This window comes from Planococcus citri, chromosome 4 (genome assembly GCF_950023065.1).
Source record: "Planococcus citri chromosome 4, ihPlaCitr1.1, whole genome shotgun sequence".
Lineage (NCBI taxonomy): Eukaryota > Metazoa > Arthropoda > Insecta > Hemiptera > Pseudococcidae > Planococcus > Planococcus citri.
Genome location: NC_088680.1, coordinates 52,763,626 through 52,782,794, shown reverse-complemented (window position 1 = coordinate 52,782,794; position 19,169 = coordinate 52,763,626). Strand labels below are relative to the sequence as shown.

Here is a 19,169-nt window from a genome sequence, read left to right as displayed (position 1 = left end):
ATTATTGAGCAATTTTAACAAAATTTACGACCAGTAGGCTATTTTATAAAAAAACTACTTCCTGAGAATTTTGACGAAAAAACATTACAATTTTTCAACAACTCGCAAAAAATTGATACCCTTTGACAATTTTGATAAATAACAGAAATTTTTTGACAATTTTGGCAACAACAGGACTGTTTGACATTGACCTTTCAAGAGAATTTTTACCAAAAATGGACAATTTGGACACTTTTTGAAAATTTTGATATCAAAATGAATTTCTTTCAACAATTGTGCCAAAAATCTCAAAATTGACTATTTTGCCTAAAATTGACTAATTTTGTTCAAACGTGACTATTTTCCTCATAATTGACTATTTGCCAAAAATTGACTGGTTTTAAAAGTTTTTCCCCAAAATTGACTCTTTTTGACTTGAGCAAAAAAAATCAGAACCTTATAAGCAAGTTTCTCAAAAAATAGGTCTTTTGTTCGGTAATTTTGACAGAAAAACAGGACTTTTTAAACAGATGGATGAGATGAAGTGAAAATAAATGTTTTATGTTTTGGTTGAAATACCTATTTCTTGAAAGAACCTTTTTATATCGTCTCAAATATTATTGTATTACGCTAGAAATAATTTTTCAAACGTTTCAGCTTGACTTACTAAAAATTCCATATTCTCTATTCTAGTCAGAAGCTCATCCAAACAAGTCAAGTTGATCCACATTTTTAATTTTAAAGTTCGCAAGATTTCAAACCGAAGGACAGAAATGATTTATTCAGAATAAATTTTTCAAAATTTTTACCATCTGAAGTGTTTTATCATTTTTTTTTTCATATTTCACACAACTTCATCATTCATCAAGAAATTTTCGGTGAGGTGTTGTCTGCATCTGAAATGACTCTTTCTTACATTACTGATGGGATTGACCCGAACTTGTCCCATCATAAGCTGGATAAGTGTGAAGGAAAGTGAGAAGGAGCCCTAATACCTCTCCCCCTTCATATGAATTTCAATCAGTATTTTTGAGAAAATTTTATAAAAGTTAACAAATTTCGAAAAAGTAATTTTCTTAACGTATTTACAGACTTTTTTTTTCAAAAAAGATTTCAAAAATTTACTTAAAATCAAACGCCTTTGCTTCCCTTTACCTTCCTTCCATACTTCTCAAAAATGAAAAATTTACATTTTCATCTAATGCTGGACAGAAATATGGTTTCGAACTGGAACACACGGATTTTGAAAAAATTGTATGTAATCGGTCAAGTAGGTCACTCACAAGCACCAATCGCAAGCATGTGAGCTAAAGTTGATATCTTTCAGATTTTATAACTTTTTTTAGGGGAGGGGGGAGGAGATTGAATTTTTCAAAAAGTCGCGGCCGCTCTAAAAAGACTTTACGTGTTGAAATTAAGGTTCAGAGTAAATTTCAGTTTTCTAACTTCATTTGGTGAAATTTTGTAGAAATTTCAAGTTTCAAAAATTCGCTGGAGATTCCAGATTTCAGCTTTCTTGGTCAATTTGGGAAATTTTTGATTTTTTTTCTCATTTTTGACATTTTGGCTCAAATTATTTCCAAAAATTCACCAAAAATCGAATGCAGTTTAAAATTTTGTCTGATGATATTTTTGCATGCTCTTTCGATCTAGCTTTATCCAGTTCAAAAATTTTCGAGCGAGTTGAAATATCTCCTTTGTAAGCATATTTTTATTGTTGGCTTTGGAGTCTCAGCGGATGAATCAAAATTAAAACATTTCACCTAAAATTGACGAGCATTCCATTTACAGTGAAGATGAATCAATTTAGACGAGCACATGTCGTCATTGTCAAAATGAACTCAAATTTCAAAGAAATAGTCACCCAAATATACAAAATACAGCTTATAAATTTTATTCTGATAATTTTTTCCATATTTCAGGCCATCACGATTTATCGCTCGAAATCAAAGGCGTCGGTTTCCTAGCATCAATGTTACGTTCGATAGCTCATAATTTCGTGGTGAAAAAACGAGTAAAACAATATTCCACCAATGAAGGTACGGTATTTACGTAATCGGAATTTTCATCAATTTCCAACGAGAATTAATTCAACATACCATGTTGGTTGCACGTGAACCTGACATTTTTAATTTACCAGTCGGTTTCCATCGAATTTGCGAGATGGTACCTACCTAAATAATATTTTACAATGTCCTTGACATCACTTCGATTTATGAATGAGCTGCTGAACACTGTACATTCACGCCAGCCAAGTTCACCCTTTATCATTACCAAAAAAGCTCTCTTCAAAGTAACCAGTCACTGTACGTTCGTTTAACAATATGGTCAGATCATTAATTAAAAAACCAATTGTCAAAATGAACAACGATAAAATAAACGTACGGTATTTAATAAACGATGGAAACATTTCATCGTAGTATAAATCTGCAGTGGATTTGTTTTCCGTAGATTTTTCAAAATATAGCTAACCATTAGTCAAGTTTGCAAGTTGGTTTTTAATACTGAGTTCTGTATTTGTCACAGCGTGTTTACCAAATCCGTCAGTACCGGGGGCGTATAATATCAAGATTTTCGCTAGTTTTTTTTTACTTTTTATGTTATCTTGGATGAATGTGTATGTGTTGAAAAGATTGTGTCGTTATGTTTGCAGTTTGTTTTATCCAAAGGTACGTAGCATTTTTATGGAACGTTACTCGAGCTATTTAGTGGAATTATTTAGTAATTTTTCAAGCTCTCAATACCAAAGTGATTGTTTTTTGAAACAAAATGAATAAAAATTGCAAAAAAAGGATCCAATTAGAAAAATACTGTATCAAAAGCGTCATTAATAATACGAGATAACTTTCGTGAAAAATGCATATCTGAACAATGGTTTCGATTTTTGTTTCAGGCTGAAAAAAAACGCGTCATTTTTCTATACAACCAAACTTTGAAAAAACGAATAACGTATCTAAACTACAGACTGGATATTGTAAGAAGGGAAGCACGTGAAAAGAAGATACCGGTAAACAAATTCATATACTCGAAATCACAAAATAGGATACACAAATTTAAAATATGAGATAGGTAACATTGAAATATTTTTACATTTTTTTCACAGGAACCACTAACATTCCCATTAGCGTTGAGAATAAAACATCCAAAGCTGTTCTCCTGGTTATTGTATTTTAACCAAGGTCGAAGATCATGTCTGATATGTCACGAATTAGAACCGAAATCCGGTGGAGAAAATCATTGCAAATCCATACATTGCTATTTCTATTACTGTAATCAATGCTGGGACATCGTAGTCAGGAAAAAATGTATAGGATGCCCCAAGTACATTGACACCGCACCGCTGGCCGAAGAAGTGTAACTTTTCAATAAATTTTTTTAATTTTGAAAAATAATAATAAATGGTGAAATTAATAATAAAAATACGTTAATTTTAATTTGTACTTGTGATTACTTAAAAATCATAAATAAAATGTAGAAAATATACTGATTAGCTCTACGTTTAGAGAGCATTAAATTATTGCTTAAGATTTTGAATTTAAACAATGATTCATTTTATAATGTTTTCGCAGTTACTTTACTTTTGATAATTAAATTTCTACCGTGTATATTTAATCTTAGATTTTTTGAGGTAGTTGAATTAAAAAATATATAAACGAACTATACGAATAAAAATTAATTTAAGAACGAAAAAAATGGAAATAGACGAACAATTGCGACACGAAATTCAACAATCACATTTAAAATAGGTAATAATAACAGCAAGTATGAGCAAACTTGAGAAAATAAATTACGAATAAATTTCATCCAAATTAAAAGGAGAAAACACGTGAAATTTACCAGATCCGGTACCACCGACAAAAACTGGTTCCGTAGGGTGCACAGTAATACACGGAGAGAATGTAGTCATCAGATCATCGGAAAACTGATGAATCATGTGTCCATCGCGATGATAATGTTGAATCTGGAATTCAAAATAAAAAATAATATTTTGCAACGATCACAAAAAAGAAGTGGCAAGTTGTAAAATACGTACTCTTTTAGGATCACTCAACATTGATCCGACGATATAGGCATCTTCTCTTCCTGGGTGCCATTTCGCTTTGAATACCGAAAGCCATCGGCCAGTATGATTATTATGAGTTACTTTCGAAACTTTAGCTACGGAATTTCATGATAGATTAATACTAGTTCTATAAGGTGACTCGATACGGTTTCTGTTTTCGTAAATAACTCACTCGACGTTTGTAAATTTGAAACATCGTGTACTCGAATTGTATCGTCATTACAGGTACTCACGACGTAATTGCCTTTAGCAGAAATGAATGCGCTGGTTAAACCTTTATTAAAAGTTTGCAGCACTACCGGGTTCGGTTTCTTTGAACTGCTCGTTCGGATGTCAAAAATACCAAATTCGCTGCAAAAGTACGCGGATTAGTTCAGAGTTTAGTTTTCAACGATCAAAATACCCCAAATATTCGATTAACTGTTCAGAAGCACTTACCCAGTACCAGAGCATGTGACGAAATAATTGTCGTTCGTTGGATGTAACATAACATTTCTCACTGATCTAGAATGACATTTAAAACTAGAGCTTTTCTCACCGGGTGTCCTCAAGTCGACTAGTTTTACTATTCCACTGCCTGCGAAAATTACACGAGTAAATCATTACATCTTTTTCAAATTATCTTCGATAAAGGTTGTTTTTACCTTCGGCAATAAATAACGATTGACCAAATTCGTGATGCCAAGTTGTGTGTTGGTCAGGATCCGATTGATGTACCTGTTCACACAGATAAATTAATTACCTGATACAAACCTTGAATCATGTTCAAATTTCAATCAATATACCAGTATAGACTTCGAGCTATTGATATCTCCTTGTCTGGTACATCCTTCCAAACTGGTGGAGAAGAATTTCGTATGATCTTCTCGACTGAAGCTGACACAATTCACGTTGAACGCGTGAGTTTGGAATTCAATATTAGTATCCTGTTTGACTAAATCTTGTATAGCTAGAAATACGGTAACGATTTTATCAATAATGATACATTATGTTATGACTTTCGCGACAATGTTAATCAATAGTTTACCCATATGTCCAATTTTATCACCAGCTATAACTATTAATTTCTTAGACGATGGATGAAAATCCATAGAAACGATTCGTTGTTTGATAACTTTGAAAGGTTCGTATTGTAATCGACAAGATTTAACGATATCAACGTATCTAAAAAGTGCCAATTTCTCATTACATTTATTTACTTCATCAAAACCAATAGCATCAGAGATTAGTGGGGGTGCAAAAATATTCCCTCATACACATAACAACAATCGCGAATAATTTTATTAATAATAAATGAATGGGTAATAATAATTCGGTAATAACTTAACATTAAGCAGCATTCGTAGCCTTACTTATCGTAATCACACGTAGAGATCGTGTTAGTCTCTTCGTAAGATAAATTCACATCGTTTTTCAGCGTATTCATAACCTCAATCATTTGTTCATCGGAACCTTCGTCGACTATATTAACTTGCTCTGCAACAAAAACACCGCAAATTACAAAATATCAAGATGAACTAAAAAAAAATGGAAATAAGATGAACACGAACCATCGGTGATTCTCGTACGTTCAAAAGGTTCATTTTTCTCGGTAGTAAATGAACCGAACTGTAACTCGAGTTCATTATCCATTGTAATATTAAGCGATCTATTTTGCAAACGTAAAGATCTTTTGATCGGTTCTCGTGGTGTAGAAGATCTGAAAAAATCCACACGAAATTAAATTCACGAATCATAGCTCAATATAAAAAATGACCGGTCATTACTTAGAGGCTGGTCGTTGAGGTTTAGCTACTTTCTTCGGTACTTCGGATTTTCGTACAGGAGTAATGGATTTAAGCTGTTTAACGTCTGAATCTAAATCTAACGAACTACAGAATATGTTTCATATTACAACACAGTCACAGTTAGCGAATAATTTAGCATACCGAGAGGTATATAAAACGTACTCTAAAACTTTAAACCGATCTAGCATATTTTGCTGTCTCTGACGTCTGTACTCATTTTCTTCTTCGGTCGGATCGATGTTTTCGAACACTTGAAGTAACGAAGAGTTATCAATTCGGGTACTATTTAATTTGCGTTTCTTCGTCGAAAAGAAGTCCGAATCGCTATCACTTTCGGTCTCAGTATCGGATTTTGTTGAGTAATCTTTATCTCTCTCATCTTCGTCCAACGTACCGTTCAACGAATCGTATTTGTAGCATTTCTCCTGTAAAAGTTGATTTCGGTAAGAAACAACGTGGGTAAAATTGATACGTAACTGTCAAAAAATAAAGCACCTGTCGTGGCCGAAGAAGACGTGGATTTTCTACGATTAAATCGTCTACTCGTATTTCTGCTCTTTTTATCACAATGCTTAAACTTGGTTCAATTTTTTCTTTCAACTACGATAATGAAACAATAAAAAAAAGTAAATAACGTGAGAATTAGATTTATAACGATAACGGAATTTAACTTACATTTCGAATACGAGCACTTCTTTTCACACTCATGGTTGAATTTGAGGTAGATTGAGAGTAATTTTGAACAGAAGATGTAATCCAGGAGTAGAAAATTATCAAATAACTTCAATTTTTAGTAGCTGAATTTTAGAGCACAGTAATATTCCAGGTTTTGTCGGTACCAGGAGCGGGAAAATTTCAAGAACAACTTCCGCGAGCTCTTTCAAAAATACTGCGAAATGAACAATGAATAGCCACATATAAATAGTGTGAGAAGTATCGAAAGGCTGTTCCACAGATCAAATGAGAATATTTTCAAATGAAATAACATAACTGAAACTGGAACTAGGAAGCAGGGAAGCAACGATTTGAAGTTTGACTTTGAACGATTCCTTGAATAATTTTGAATTTGATTTTGATTTTTCATTTGAATTTTGAATTTTTGACTTTTGAGAATGAGAACTTTTTCATTTTTATTTTGAACTTGACTTGAGCTTGCTCTGCCTGCTCAGCCTGCTCTCTTTTTTTAAAATTAAAATTTTCAATTTTCATAACTGAAATGAAACTGAAAGTTGAAACTGGTTAAAAACTTGAACTGAAATGAGAAAAACTTAAACTGAAAAAAATAAAACTAAAACTAAAAACTAAAAACTTGAACCGAAATGTAAAAGTTTTGCCATCACCAATTCACCATCACTGAATTTTGTCTACAAAATCATCAGGGATGAGGCCCGGCCCAGTACCAGGACCCGAAACCCGAAAAAGCCCCGATTATTTCCTTGAAGCCCGAATATCCAAGCCCCAAAACCTTAAAAACTGTAACCTACAAAGCCCAGACCCAAAGCCCGAAACCTTTTCCTCTGAAAACCAAGCCCCGAACGTGAGCCCCGAAACCCAAACTGTGATTAGGGCTAGGGCTTTTCGGGGTTTTTCAGGGCTTGTGCAAATTTTCTAAATTAATATGTATTGTACCCTTTGACTATATATACATGGACTGCTATCTCCTATTGTTGTTGAATGGGAATCGTGAAGCCAAAGCAATAGAGGTACTAGATCGGGACATGGGCTCTGAGCATGCGCGAGATTTCGTTGCAACGAGCGTAGCGGTTGTTGGAACGTAGGAGGGTGTTCGTCGCTCCGTGGTTCACCGTGATTGGAAGGTGCGAGGGTGGGTGGGATTCCTGCGCGCGTATGAAAATTCCCGATGCTCCCGATCTAGTACCTCTATTACTTCGGCTTCATCGGCAACAATGAAGATAGTAGTCCATGTATATATAGTCAAAGATTGTACCTAATTACTGTTCTGTGCACATCTCAAAACTTCAAAAGTCAAAAAAGATGATTTTCAAAAACAAAATTTACAACTTCAGCTAAAAGTATAATATTTCAAGGGGTTTTTGGTACATTATTTGTAATATTCTGTAAGTAGTTCATTGTTCTTTGAAAAATGAATAAATGATACTTGGAAAATTTGGACAGTAATTTAATAATTCCAAAAAAATTTTATTCTGATTTTTAAAAAAATGTTTTATTCAAATAATTTTGAAAAAAGCAATCGGGATCTGCCCTTAAAATGTTTTTAGTTTTTTTTTCAACAGAAAATCAAATACGATTTTAGGTAGATACTGTATTCCTCATTAAAATTGCAATTGAGAGGCTTCACTTCATGGAAAAGGGGCCTTGGTCAATTTTTTTCACTGATTTTTATTAGTTCAAATGGACTTGAAAAAATTTTTTACAAGCCAACATTTTCCAATTCGTTTTTTTTTTTTCGTGGAAGAACAGTTCACTATCACTGAATACCGTGAAATTAATAAAAAAAAAAAATTTAATACCTACATTCAAAATTGTAAATGAAAAAAAAAACAAAAAAAATCACTATGGCCCCTTCTCCATGGAACCCTTCAATTTCAAGCCCCGAAAAGCCCCGGAAAGCCCTGAACACTTCATTGAAGCCCTGGACACTGAGCCCTGAAACCCAAACCCAAAATCTTTTGAGCCCCAATCCAAGCCCAAGACCTAATAAATTTTTGATTGAAAGCCCAAGCCCCGAAACCCGGAACCCGAAAAAAAATCGTTCCGGGCCTCATCCCTGAAAATCATCAATCTATTCTCAAAATTCTTATCATTTTTTTTTCAAAAGCTTTCTGCTTTTGCAATTTGCCCTCGCTTCACTTGAGCCAATTTGATTCCCTGCTTTCCACTCAAAGTTTTAAAAAACAAAAAACCATTGATGAAATTTTAAATTTAGAACAAGTTGAAATCAGAAAAACCGAATTCTTTCATTAAAATTGATATTGTTCGAGGTACTTTTTGAACTACAAAATACAATTAGGTACAAATTATCCAAGCTTCTACCCTCGCTTCGACGGTTCGCCCAGGTCAATTTGATTCTCTTCTCAGAATTACAATCTCAAGAAACCTATTTTTTGAATTTGAAAAATGTTGTGATCAGAAAAACCTAATTTTTTCATTAAAATTGATGTTTTTCTACTTTTTAAATCACAAATTTTCCAAAACATAAAACTTTTGCCCTCGCTTCAGCACTCAGGCCAATGGCCATTCAAGATGCTACTTTTAAAAATATGAAAAATAATTAAATTGAAGTTGAACAGACCGCTCCAGAAATGAAATACTCAATACTCAAAGTATACCTACTTACAAAAATGCAAATTATTCACTTTTTCTGAACGGAATTTCAAAGTTTTTTTGACACTACAGTGCTCAGCATGTTAAAATTTTGATTATTGTGGCAAAATAACAATTTTTTGCCGGCAATATGACGATGCAATGCAATCCTCCTCCCAAGTAGCATAACTTGTCTTTTCTTGCCCCCCCCCTCCAGTCCTGGATTTTCTCTGCGCAACCCTGCAAATTTCTTCATAATTTATGAGTTTGAAATGTTTGAATTTAAAATAATTTGAAGTTTTAGTTTTTGTTGCGAAATAGCGAAGTAGAGTGTAGGTATGAAAATTCATGAAAGAAACGAAAATTTTTTTTCATTTCTTTTCGAATCTCAAAGAAATGATGAAAACGGAAACTGAAATGGAAAACTGAAAACTTGAACTGAAAAAAGCAAAACTGAAAACTGAAATGTAAAAGTTTTTCCATCACTGCCAAAAATAAAATCGAATTTCGAATTTGGAATTGTAGCATTTGTAGCTTCTCTTCAATGATAGTCAATTATTAGCTGACAAGCCAAAGTTGGTTTCCTACTCCTTCTGAAGAAATTTCAAAAATCCAGAGAGATCAAAAATTGCGCTATAGGCAGGAGGCTCCAGAATTTCTAGAAATGGTAAAATTTGGGTTTGGGAGTTATTTTTAGACAAAATGCAGCCATTCGTGCAAATTTCAAACATTTTCCTTCAGAAGTTGAGACAGAAAAATTTTCCTTTTTGAATTATTTTTTTCATAAATTTTTCGGTAAAAAATCGGACTGGAGTTGTCCTCCTGGAAATCGGCTCAGATTAGTGTGAATCCGTTAAACAGGTCGAGGAAAAGCCATAACTCTATTTGGCACTGCCTAAATTGATTTCGACCTCTTCTAGAGAAATTTAAAAATTCGGGAGAAATCGAAAATTGCACTGGAGGCTCCAGAATGGTTCAAAATTGCGAAATTTAGATCGGTGGGGGGGTTAGTTTTATACAACTCACGGTCATTCCTCATTCGTGCGAATTTCAAACAGAAAAGTTCTGATTTTTTGAATTTTTTTTCTCATAAATTAGTATGGTATTTTGGTCATAAAATGTTGGAGAAACCAAAAATCGTGCTGGAGGCTTCAGAATGGCTAGATAGTAAAATTCGGTTCGAGGAAGTTGATATTAGTTTTATGACTAAATGACAATAATTTTTACTGAATACCTAAACCTATAAGCATGTACATTAAAAAAACACACACACACGATCCATCAAAAATGGTCAAAAAATTCCCCAAAACTCAAGAAATCAATTTGGATGGCCCTCTTTTTGAAAATCTTGGTCCCATTTGAATCGGAAGCGGACATTTCAGAAAATATTTTTAAAGAAAACGTTATAAAAATAATTAGATTGGTAATCCGGAATCTCATTTCTTAAAAATCTTCTTACGAAAACTACCTAACTAAAAATACCATTTTTTTTCTTCATTACCTACTCGAAAAAATACGCCATAGAAGTAGGTAAGTAGGCCCTCACGCTTTCATTCATTCTCCAGCTGTTCGAACTGAATGACTATAGCTACTCTTCAAGTGCGTCTGTCACAATTTCTGCAAAACGCACACGTAGATATTATCATCTCTAAACTCCATCCAAACATTTTCCCAAACAACGAATACCTAAATCTCATAAAATAATTTCACATCAGAAAAAAACACTCACTCATAAACAAAAATGATAACGAGACTCGATCGGATGTCATCTGCGAAATATTTTGAATGCTGCTAATAGGTGCAGTTATTCATGGTTTTTGGGAATATGATTAGGTCTACGCCCTTCGTAGGGTGAAAAACTGGGGTTGCTAACCCTCCTACAATTTTATCGATTACTTCTAATTCACCCGCTACGTCTACATACTGTGAAAAAACGGTGTATGACTCTGCTGTACGTTCCATAACAACTTCAAACATCTTTAGCAATGGATTCGTTTTGGTTTTAAAAATAATTCCTTCTTTATATAAGATTATAATATCGGTGTGTTTTCTATAATCCACCTGTTCCTATTGTTGTAATATTATACTTTTTGTATTTCGTACGATGTCATTGATTTTTCGCTACCCTGGCCGCAGAAAAGTTCAAGGTATGTAAGTTTGTTAATCGATATACATTATATTTTATTTAAAAAGCGAAAACTTGACAAAAGTTTATTTTTATACGATATTTTTTCAAGCTTATAAGTATATTTATGACCGAGAATTTGAAAATATCAACGGTAGCTCCTGCTCATGATGAGTTACCGTTACATCTACATCTAGATGGGTATATTGATCAATGTTAGGGTTTTTTTCTTCTGTCTTTTGTATAAACTTTTGAAAATGCTTCAACGTGTATCGAATTACTAATCTTCTTACACACCTGATACGTGTAAAAAAATTAAGTTGTTTGTATTTCAATTGCAGGATAATGGTGCACGCGACTCCACGTTTTGGTTCGAATAACAGGGTAAACTTTGGGTAAGCTGAGTTTTTTTTGTGTAGTTGTTATTTCATACGTGAAAGTGAAACTTTTGAGCTCTTTTCTCAACGTTGAATATTTGCTGGAGAATTCGAATTTTGAAAGCTAATTAGAGTTGTAAATTGCAATGTTGTCATCGCAGAATATGTTCTAGTTTTTTTTTTTTTTTTTTTTTTTTTTTAAATTTCATTTTCTGGCTTGAGCAAAAGAAGTTATGCCAATTTTGATGGTGTTTTTAAAAAAATATGTCTATTTCAATCCTAAATGTATTGAAAATGTCATGACAATCCCCCCTAGAGTTGTCTGTACATCATTTCACAATCATTTAAATGTAAATAGGTATATCTGGACTAGCCTACCTATCTTTCTATTATGACTTTCACTTTTTTTTTTTTTTTTTTTTTCAATGCAGATATACTTATCTAGATGTTTATTTTATTGTTTTTATTTTCATTAAGATGAGAAAATTACCTAGCTTATGACCCTTAGAAAATCTAACGTGTACTTACTCATCAAAATGGATATACATAATTTGTACCCAAACACATAATTTTTACACTATGATGTGTCTAAATCTCCAATCAACTTGAAAGAAAATCTCTTTGCTTTGAGTTCAAAATATTTATAGAATGTATGAGTTCCAATTACAGAATTTATGAAACAAACAAAGCTCTTCAAGGCTCAAATTAATTAAGAACGTTCAAAAATGATCCTTTTACTTACGTTATAGAAGAAGAAATTGATTTTTAAAATTTCAGTGCAATAAGCACTAAAAATAATTTGAAGTAGAATTCAATACTACACACATTATCGATGCCTTCCTTTCTTTATCTATTCCCATAAACACAATCTCATAATTATATTACTAGCATATCGATCGAATTAAAAACAAGTAATTTATTGAGGCAAAAAACGATGCTTAATTTTGTAAAAATAAAATCGAAACACTCCTAAAATAATGTTTCGTGTTCGAAAAACATTTTTACCTAGATAGGTAAAGTACAAGATACAGATCTGTACAGACGCTCTTGTGATTCCATAAATATAACTTTAATTAATTTAATTACTTTGTCATAGCCAGGTGTAAATTTACGAGAAACGTTATTAAAAGAGAAAAAAAAAGGTACCATATAAAACATAGGTAGGTGCTGTCTATTCAGATAATTAAATTAGCAACCTAGAGGTAAAAAAAAATGTCGTTATCTCATTTTGGTAAAAGTGTTTTGGAAAAAAACGTGTAATAGGTGACAATTGCGGATTATATCATTTAATTTAGTAGTCTACCTGCGTATTAAGCATTACCTATTTCGAATTGTTGTAATATAATTTGCGTGTAAAGATGGTAAAATTTAAATATCTGTACAGTGGCTACAAAATGTAATTGGCACACTTCACAAAATGGCTATTTTTCATCTCAGCTGTGAAATACATCTTTTTTGGTTTAAATCACTATTTTTAAAAAAAAATGTATTTTTGGGGTAAAAACAAAAAATAAAAAGATGACTTTTCTTAAAATTCCAACATCAGGTGTCAAAAAAGTAATAGCACGATTAGTAATTGGTTTATGAACCAGAGAGGAGCCCTGGCCGTGAGGAGTCGAACGCACACCTCATTTTGCCTGCTATTTCTTCATGGGAGGAATTCAAGTGTACCTAAACTTCGACCTTTCAAGCAGACTCACAGGCTCAAATATTGAGATAATTGAACTAATGATAGCACCATTTTGTAGGGAATTGAATTTTCAACAAAATAGTATAATCAATTTTTACCTATCTTCAATTGTGTGGCCAACATTGAAGAAAATTCAAAAAATACTGAGAAAAAAGTACACTTTTCTCATTTTTTTTTTTACTTTATTATCCTCGCTGTATCTTTCAGATTTGAAAATACCAAAGATGTAGATATGACATTTTGTAGAAAATTAAATTTTTTATAAAATGGTAGGTAGGTAGGTAGGTAGGTAGGTATATCTACTTCCTTGCTACATTCAAAATTGAAGAATCTACGCCAATGTAAAAAAAAAAAAAAAAAAAAAGGAAAACTAGTCTTATTTCCTCAACTGTTCAAAACCAATGTCGTTTCTTCAATTTTGAAGAACTTTTTCCAATTCAAAATAGATCTGGGAGACATCTTCACAAATTTCGACACCTAAAAAAATTAAAATTCAAAAAATCCACTTAACTAAACCTTTATTTAATATAAAATTTATTCTCATTCATAGCTCCAAAAATCAACCTTACAAATACTCAACGCAGCCGATACCTACTTGTACATTCTAGCTTCTAAAAATAATCTCGTGTGAAAAATAATAAAGGAAATTGGTATTTAATGTATACGTTTTGATGATAGCACGACCACAATGGCTTTCATGCCTAAAAAAATATATATTATAAAGCACCCTACTTAACACAGCAGCTATAAGTTTAACGTGACTAAAACGCACAAATAAAAGCTCACACAACAGACATGTATATGTACGGTTAGGTATATAAGAATAGAATAGAGAGGAAAAAAAAAAACGTCGACATTGTGACTGTTTCAACGTAATGGAGTTCGCTTTTCGTTTTCGAGGGGCACATCTTTAAATTATATGAAATTTAATCACGACAACGCACTTGGCATTTTCTAGCTCCGAAAACTTTGCTGTGTGTACCATGAGGGAAGTTGGCTGAATTTCTATAATTAATTCAAAGATTATTGTTTCAGGTTTACTGGAAAGAGTTCGCTGCTGAGGACGAGAACAAAAAGCATACGCGAAATGTTCCACTTGATAGGAATATCGTCATCTCTCTGTATTATATGGCGAATAAGTTTCCAATGGAGATTATGTTCGAAGAAAAACGACCTCAAGGGTTCAAAGACCTTTCGATTCGGTCGCGGTAGCAAGGGACCGAATGAGATGCCATATAGTAAAAGTGGAAATCAAACTTGTCTCCTATAATATGCGAGTTGAACGACAAATACCTATCTCATGTGTGATGTGTGAGGTGAGTATGCTCTTACCAATACCTATTAAAATATAATAAATGTTTCATTATATGGTATCTTTTTAAACGAATGGTAAAAATTGCAATTTTCTATCTTGGCAGTAAATCTCATTCGTGTAGTATCGTTTGGACGATGAAAAACGACTGTTGCAGAACACCACACCCTTATTTTGCATGTTTCATTCGGCAAAATGATTATCCCGAACGTTGAGGGAATATGGTGCCCTCCGGTTGTGTGTTGCCACCCTTCACACTCGAGTATTCTTTTATGCAAACTAGAGAAGACATTCGTTCTGCGGTTATGGTGGTCTCTTTTCAGGACTATAGAAAAAAGGAAACGAAAGATATGGGTAAGTGAGTTTATTACCGAATCTTTGATTGCTTTGTATTTTTTTTTTTTTTTTTTTTTTTTTTTTAATTAACAAATTGAGTGGTATTTTATTTAGTATAAGTTTCGTTCATCGAAATATAGGTAGGCTTCACTCGATTCAAGTGTATAGGTAGGTGTACTATAACTAAAAGTCACCTACGTGTTCGGAATGCCGAAATTAAATTTTTCACTTATGCGGGCGCGTGTTCATCTGAACAAAATATAAAAATTAATTTCAACCCATTAAACTGAAGAACAAGAAAAACATCTCAAAAAATGTGATTACCCTTATACCCATATTTTACCTCTCTCAGCATTCTCGCAACTTTGTACACTCGTATTGTCTGTGTCTGTGTATAGTATGTGTACGCAGAAATTGATCTTCGTATATTTTTCATCGCTTAAACAATTCATAAAACGTATTTTCGTATTTTTACCACGAAATTTCCTATTATCATAACCATAACTTATGTCCTTCTTTATTCCCGCCTTTCGTATTCTGTAGAATTGTTTTCGTTGCTGGTTTGTTCGTTTAAATCGAGGCAATTTTTTTAAAAATTGTTTTAGAGGGTTGTTTTTATGACAGTTTTTAGCTTTACAAATGTCGATCGAGAAATTCAAATTTGATATTAGGTAATTTTAATCGAATGCGTTGGATACAACATCCTTGTTTCATTAGATAGGTAGTTAACTGATTAAATTATAGACCAAGATTTACAGCAATAACCGAAAAAAAAAAAACATGAAAAAATTAAAAGTGATAAGAGTACCTACTTAAAGTTGTAGAATTTTGTTTCAAAAACCTCAATATAAATTACCTACTTAATTGAATAAATCGTTCAATAACCTGTACTTTAATAGTTCAAATATTATGAGATAAAATGTTTATTATTAGCCGAATGAGTTTTTATTAAAATTATAGGAAAATTTTGATTTAAGAATTTAGTAATCAGTTGGGGAAGGAAAAATTCTGAATAGAAAAAGTATGAATGCTTATTTCATGAAAAATGAGAGATGAATAATGAATATTTATCTATCATATACCTACCTATTAGGTACAATTTCAAAATAAAAACAATTTTGCACCTTTTTTTTTTTTTTTTTTTTTTTTTTTTTTAAATAAAAAATGCATCAAAAAAACGTTTTTGAAATTTATTCAGAAATTTGGTAATCTTTTTCATCATAAATTTGATTTTTCAAGAAAAGAGGTCAGAATCATTTTTGCTCCTGATGGTTTTGTTAATTTCCAATTTCCATAATATTTTTTCAATTTTATAATGATATTTTTTCTAATTTTTCGTAAAAAATTGTAATTCTTCGACTGTTTTTCATCAAATTGCAATTTTGGTTTGATTATCGATCAATATCATTTTATTCATAATTTTTTTGTGAATTATTTTTAAAATTTCAAGAAGGTATTTTTATTCTCCAAATTGATTTTTTTAATTTTTTTATAAAATTGAGATTTGTTTGATATTTTTGATTTTTTAGATTTGTTTTAAATTTTTTGACATTTTGACAATTTATTCAGCCACAATTTAACTTCTATTTAATAGAATTAAGATTTTTCATTTCTACTTACCAGTATCAAGTTCATTATGATTTTTTTCCTTGGATGCTTATTATTACCTAGATATTTACATGAGAAAAATTGAAAATAAATTCTAAATAGGTACATCAACACGTCTCACGTCAGATTTTCTTTCATTTATGGATTTCATTTCTCAATTTTTGAAAATTCAAATAAGCTATATTTTTTTAATAATACTGCACTCAAAATTCGATCGAATTGAGGTAGAAAGTGAGAATTTGGGTTCTATGATGCTTATTCAACGTTCATATTCGATTAACGAAATTTTTAATCCATTCTGGAGCTTCCAGTGAATTTTTGGATTATCTATTCAAGTTTAGAAGAATTGCCATAAAATGAGCCAAAATGAAACTTGGTGTCCAAAAACTCTTATATACCTACCATTTTGCAATCGATTAGATAGATCAATTTATGCACTTTTCAAAACCGTTTTCTGTCGATTAAAATTTAAAGTATTCTTTCATCAATTCTTCCATATTAAACATAAAAAATTCGTCTTTTATAAACGAATCAGCAAAAAAAGCTAAAAAATTGCTTTGATACTAATTTTTTTTTAATCTTCAAAATTATTTGACGATCCTTTTGAGTTATTCTGCAGCCTTCAGCATGCAGAATTTTGAATTTCACAGTTGGTGAAAAGATTTTTTTTAAATATAAACTGGCTTACAATTTTTTTTACTATGTGCTTGAATTGGTAGAAAAGGGAACTTCAAAGTGCGTGGCAAATTCAAGTTAAAAGTTGTAGAATTCTGTTAGTCAGCAATTTTCCCAATACATATTAGAAAATCCAACAATTTGCTGAAGGCTTCTGAATGGCTGAAACCCATCACCAATCTATTTAGCAGGTTCTTAAAAAGAGTACAGATGCAATTTCAGCTTTCTGTTCTACTCCCAATTTGATCACAGCTTGGAATTTTTATTAAAAAATGAGTCCTAGTTAAGTTGAATTTTTAAGAATCACTCAAAAACGGAAAAATGGAATTCAGCTTGTAAAATTTTGCCTGGGAGGTCCACTTTTGAATTTTTCTTTGCCTGGTCCAGAAATTTTTCTTCGCAATATTTCAGCTTAAGAATTAGGTACCTAAATAACTGAAGAGACTGAACTGTCAATTTTTTACCCAAAATCCAAACAAACATTTATAATATTTGATTTTTTTTTGGATCAAGCTAAAGATTCAAAAAAATATCACACTCTTTTCATTCAGAAAAAAATTCGAATGAATTCCTTCTGAGAGTAAAAATTGGTGTAATCGAATTATTGCTCACTGTAAAAAAATTGAGCTTTTAGATAATAACTAGGGCTAGGATTTTTAAGCGCTATTAAAAAGCAATTAAAATGCAAGAAAAAAGCAAAAACAAGCACTATCAAATCCCATCATGTTTCATATCAAAATGAAGGTCCTTTCAAACCCAGTATAAAAACACACTCAAATTGAACTAAAATGAATAATGAGAAGAAAAAACGTCAAAGTAAAGTCTATTTTCAACTTTACAGATTAAAATTACTAGATTAGAAGATCTGAGAGATTACAGATTAGAGAAAGCAGCAATGAGGTGTTCTTTTAAATTGTTAACTGTAAAAGACGGCGATTGTGCCTCCAATTGACAAGTCACATGTTTCACATCCAGAATCTCAAATTGAAACATGCAGATTTTTTTGTCCAAATTATTATTTTTTTTCAAAAATGTCCAAAAAGTAAATGAATTTATGAATTTTTTGAAATATTTGTTACAGTTCTACCAATTTTTCATAAAAAAAAAGCGCTAACGACAGAAAAAAGCACAAAAAAAGCAAAATTTTGTCCTTTTCAGGTGAAAAAAAGCATTTACAAGCACTTACACCCAAAAAAAGCAAAAAAAAGCGCTATCAACTTTCGTCATTTGCCTCAGAATGGAATGAATCGCAAAGAAAACTGATTTATGCCGTATAGGGTCCAGCCACAAAAAAAAAGCATTATCATAAAAATCCTAGCCCTAATAATAACTTTCACTTCTCTATTCATTTAATAATTTTTTTTCAAATCTAATTACCTTTCTGCTGAGAAAATTTTTCAAATTTTTCAGTGGATAGTTTCAAAAAATATTGGTACATTGGTCCAGGGCACTGCAAGTTTTATTTTGATCTCTAAGTATTCATTCATTTCGTTTCATTTTTCCAGTGTTCAAAAATTGAAATGATAAAAAATCAGAAAATTTCATAAGCATAAGATTGGAAAAATGATTTTTTTTTTTAAATCATTTTTTCAATATGCTATATTTTTCAATTGATCTTCCAGACTTGAAACTCAGATTTAACTTACACGTTAGTTAGTTCCTCCAAAAAATGTTGAATGAACACGATAAGTTGCCTACCTTGAAAATTTAAGGAGTACCATATATATCATTTAGAAAATTGAATGAGAATAAACGCCCAGTTGTCCAGTCATCATTTCATCGGAAAGGATCACAGATTAAAATCTTGAAACTTGACGTTGATTCAAATTTTCATTTATTTACCCTTTTTTGAGTTAATTTTTTTCAATGATAGGTAAAAAGTATTCCTTTATTCCCAATTTTCTAATTTTGACAGACCATTTATTGGACACC

The 19,169-nt window shown here is 31.8% G+C and overlaps 2 protein-coding genes and 1 long non-coding RNA gene across 4 annotated transcripts in view; 2 read left to right on the top strand and 1 right to left on the bottom strand.

The window, feature by feature from the left end:
• The window catches only part of LOC135845876 (protein sneaky-like), a 131,098-nt gene extending 127,514 nt beyond the window's left edge, over window positions 1-3,584 (top strand). Inside the window, exons 9-12 of the mRNA XM_065364724.1 lie at window positions 1,902-2,018; window positions 2,506-2,648; window positions 2,873-2,986; window positions 3,083-3,584. Of these exons, the coding sequence (XP_065220796.1) occupies window positions 1,902-2,018; window positions 2,506-2,648; window positions 2,873-2,986; window positions 3,083-3,337 (629 nt within the window). The 3' untranslated portion in view covers window positions 3,338-3,584. The remainder of the gene's footprint in view (window positions 1-1,901; window positions 2,019-2,505; window positions 2,649-2,872; window positions 2,987-3,082) is intronic.
• On the bottom strand, window positions 2,982-6,759 carry LOC135845874 (WD repeat-containing protein 76-like). Its single transcript, XM_065364723.1, has 13 exons — window positions 6,505-6,759; window positions 6,325-6,429; window positions 5,992-6,254; window positions 5,809-5,913; window positions 5,593-5,741; window positions 5,395-5,518; window positions 5,070-5,206; window positions 4,828-4,991; window positions 4,687-4,759; window positions 4,481-4,619; window positions 4,215-4,393; window positions 4,013-4,137; window positions 2,982-3,940 (listed from the first exon to the last, which is right to left on the bottom strand). The coding sequence occupies exons 1-13, from the start codon at window positions 6,535-6,537 to the stop codon at window positions 3,767-3,769; spliced, it is 1,770 nt and encodes a 589-aa protein (XP_065220795.1). The 5' UTR covers window positions 6,538-6,759; the 3' UTR covers window positions 2,982-3,766.
• A 4,114-nt stretch (window positions 6,760-10,873) lies between these two features.
• LOC135846046 (uncharacterized) overlaps window positions 10,874-19,169 on the top strand; it is a 28,655-nt gene continuing 20,359 nt past the window's right edge. For both annotated transcript variants that reach the window (XR_010558872.1, XR_010558871.1), the window contains exons 1-4: window positions 10,874-11,261; window positions 11,581-11,634; window positions 14,342-14,622; window positions 14,725-14,972. This is a non-coding gene — a long non-coding RNA (uncharacterized LOC135846046). The remainder of the gene's footprint in view (window positions 11,262-11,580; window positions 11,635-14,341; window positions 14,623-14,724; window positions 14,973-19,169) is intronic.